Source organism: Solea senegalensis, linkage group LG9, assembly GCF_019176455.1.
Source record: "Solea senegalensis isolate Sse05_10M linkage group LG9, IFAPA_SoseM_1, whole genome shotgun sequence".
NCBI classification, from domain to species: domain Eukaryota; kingdom Metazoa; phylum Chordata; class Actinopteri; order Pleuronectiformes; family Soleidae; genus Solea; species Solea senegalensis.
Genome location: NC_058029.1, coordinates 25,168,693 through 25,171,192, shown reverse-complemented (window position 1 = coordinate 25,171,192; position 2,500 = coordinate 25,168,693). Strand labels below are relative to the sequence as shown.

Sequence of the window (2,500 nt, the reverse complement as noted above, 5' to 3'; positions counted from 1 at the left end):
ATATCTTCACCTTAAAATGTAGTAATTTACATAATGTGACTGTGTAAACAGATTTAGGTCCCCACAACATGAGTAATACCAGCACACACACACACACACACACACAGGAGTTGTTGATCCACTGCTGCCTCCATCACTAAGTTCTAACGTCGTATTTTAGTGAATTTGGCATTTAAATATTTTTTCATTTGGACAACTCAGTGACACAAAGTGACCACACGAGGCAGCAGAGGACCAGCAGCTCCCGTGTGTGTGTTAAAATCACTGACTTTCTCTATGAGAGTGACTGGTTCACAGTGAGATAAAGACGTGAACATGTTCTGAAGGTGTCGTAGCCTTAGATCCTCTGTTTCTCAGGCTGGTTGTCAGCAGCAGGGGGCGCTCTTAAAAAACTCAAGTCTCCCTTTAAAGTCAAACTAAAGTAAACCTTTAACTCACACACAGTTGATCTCTTTCAGGTGGGGTCATGTGATTGGTCCGATGGCAGAGGGAGATAAAATGGAAGACCCGGAGCTCCCCAACTCATTTAGGGCCAGCCTGTCGCCATGGCAACAGTACCTCTCTCTCTCTCACACACACACACACACACACAGCTGCTCTGTGCTGTCAGCTCATAAAACAGAACATGGAGGCTCTGTTGTGTTTTTGGTTTCTTCAGTTTCTCTCAGCAGTGATGATGGTTCCGGGGTTTGGTTCTGGTTCTAGTTCTTTGGTTCTGGTTCTGAACTGTAACATGGTTGGAGGAGCAGACATCTGTTTCTCTCTCAGATCACAAAGCTATTATAGAATACTTGATCATTAAAACAATAAAAACCTGCCTACTGTAGCTTCATATTGTTGTTCAAGTGAGGACTTTTATTTTGAAAACTGCAGGGCTGTGTTTTAGCAGGATTCACAGAAACAGACTTTTATTTTGAAACTGTAGCATTGTGTTTAAGAAGCAGACTTTTATTTTTGAAAACTGCAGGGCACACCAACAATCATTTTAGAGTCGACAATGAACCGTTGCATATTTTTGGCCTGTGGGAGAAAACCCGAGCACAAACTCCATGCAGAAAGGCCTTCAGCCAGATTATGTCACAAACCCCGCCTCTTTTTGCTGCAAGGCAACAGTGCTAGGCACTCCTTCACCGTGTGACCCTGAAAGCACATTTGTTGATACATTTTCAGTTGCTTGGATCCTTGGTCTGACCGGTTGTGTGCAGAGGCATTTAGAGCTACATGTCCGTTGTTTCGGGCCACACGGTGGTGTAGTGGTTAGCACTCTTGCCTTGCAGCGAGAAGTCTCGGGTTCGAGCCCTGGTTGGAACAAGGGCCTTTCTGCATGGAGTTTGCATGTTCTCCCCGTGTGTGCGTGGGTTCTCTCCGGGTTCTCCGGCTTCCTCCCACAGTCCAAAAACATGCAATGTGGGGATTAGGTAAATTGGACACTCTGAGAGTTAATGGTTGTTTGTCTCTATCTGTGTGTGGCCCTGCGATGGACTGGCAAACTGTCCAGGGTGTACCCCGCCTATCGCCCGATGTAGCTGAGATTGGCACAGCACCCCCCGCAACCCTCTGGTGGAGGATAAAGCGGTTAGATGATGACTGACTGACTGACTGTCCGTTGTTTCTGTAGACGAGTTCATTGTGCTGCTGCCATCATGTGTTACGCCATGACATGACGAGATGAGCTTATATGTTTGGGATCATGAGCAGATCCTTTCTTTCTCCATCACTTTGGTAAAAGTTGGTCTTTGTCTCATCAGTCCATAAAACCTTGTCTTGCTAATGAGTGTTTAGCATGTTGTGCTTGTTAGTCTTCTGTGATACCTGCACTCCTGCCCTCTGGAGGCTCTCTCAATGTTTCCCATGTTTTCCTTGGTCTCCCTGTTGGACACCCGTGGTTTCTTTCTTCTTCCAAATGCTTGGACTGGCTCTGGCCAATGTTTGTGCAATGGCTCTCATTGATTTCCCATCTTGTCTCTCTCTACACCCACAGACAGCTCTGTGGTTTTCATGTTGGTTCCACTTCTAAATGCAAAACCTGTCCTCCCTAATGTGAACTGAGCGTAGAAGTTCAAAAGCTCTAACAGACTGTGTTGTTTCCAGGGTCCAACCTCAGCACTGACCTGCGGGTGGTGCTGGTGGGTCTGAAGAGAGTTGGCAAGAGCTCAACCGGAAACACCAGCCTGGGCAGGAAAGTATGAAGATGTAGCTGGAGCAAGCGCTGACGCTCAGTAGCCCGGGTCCTCACGTCTTCCTCCTCACCATCCAGCTGTGGAAGTTCACTGAGCAGGAGCGGCTGCAGAACCTCAGCCCGCCCACCCCGCTCTGCATTGGCAAACCGGCTCGCTGCCCCCTCACTGAGAGGATCGCAGAGGCATTCGCAGAACTCGAGACTGTTCACTGTCCTCGCTCCCAAATGGTGGAACGAGCTCCCCATCGACATCCGGACAGCGGAAAGCCTCCACATCTTCCGCCGCCGACTAAAAACACATTTCTTCCGACTCTACCTCTA

The 2,500-nt window shown here is 48.0% G+C and overlaps 1 protein-coding gene across 3 annotated transcripts in view; it reads left to right on the top strand.

Annotated features, from left to right (window-relative positions):
• Window positions 1-2,370, top strand: part of LOC122775187 (copine-4-like) — a 23,356-nt gene extending 20,986 nt beyond the window's left edge. Inside the window, exons 10-11 of one of the 3 annotated variants that reach the window (XM_044034985.1) lie at window positions 459-554; window positions 2,092-2,370. In XM_044034985.1, coding sequence (XP_043890920.1) covers window positions 459-554; window positions 2,092-2,110 — 115 coding nt within the window. In that variant the 3' untranslated portion in view covers window positions 2,111-2,370. Of the gene's footprint in view, window positions 1-458; window positions 1,277-2,091 lie in introns of those variants that run through there. The other 2 variants (XM_044034987.1, XM_044034984.1) reach the window with 2 other exon arrangements.
• The last annotated feature ends 130 nt before the right edge of the window (window positions 2,371-2,500 follow it).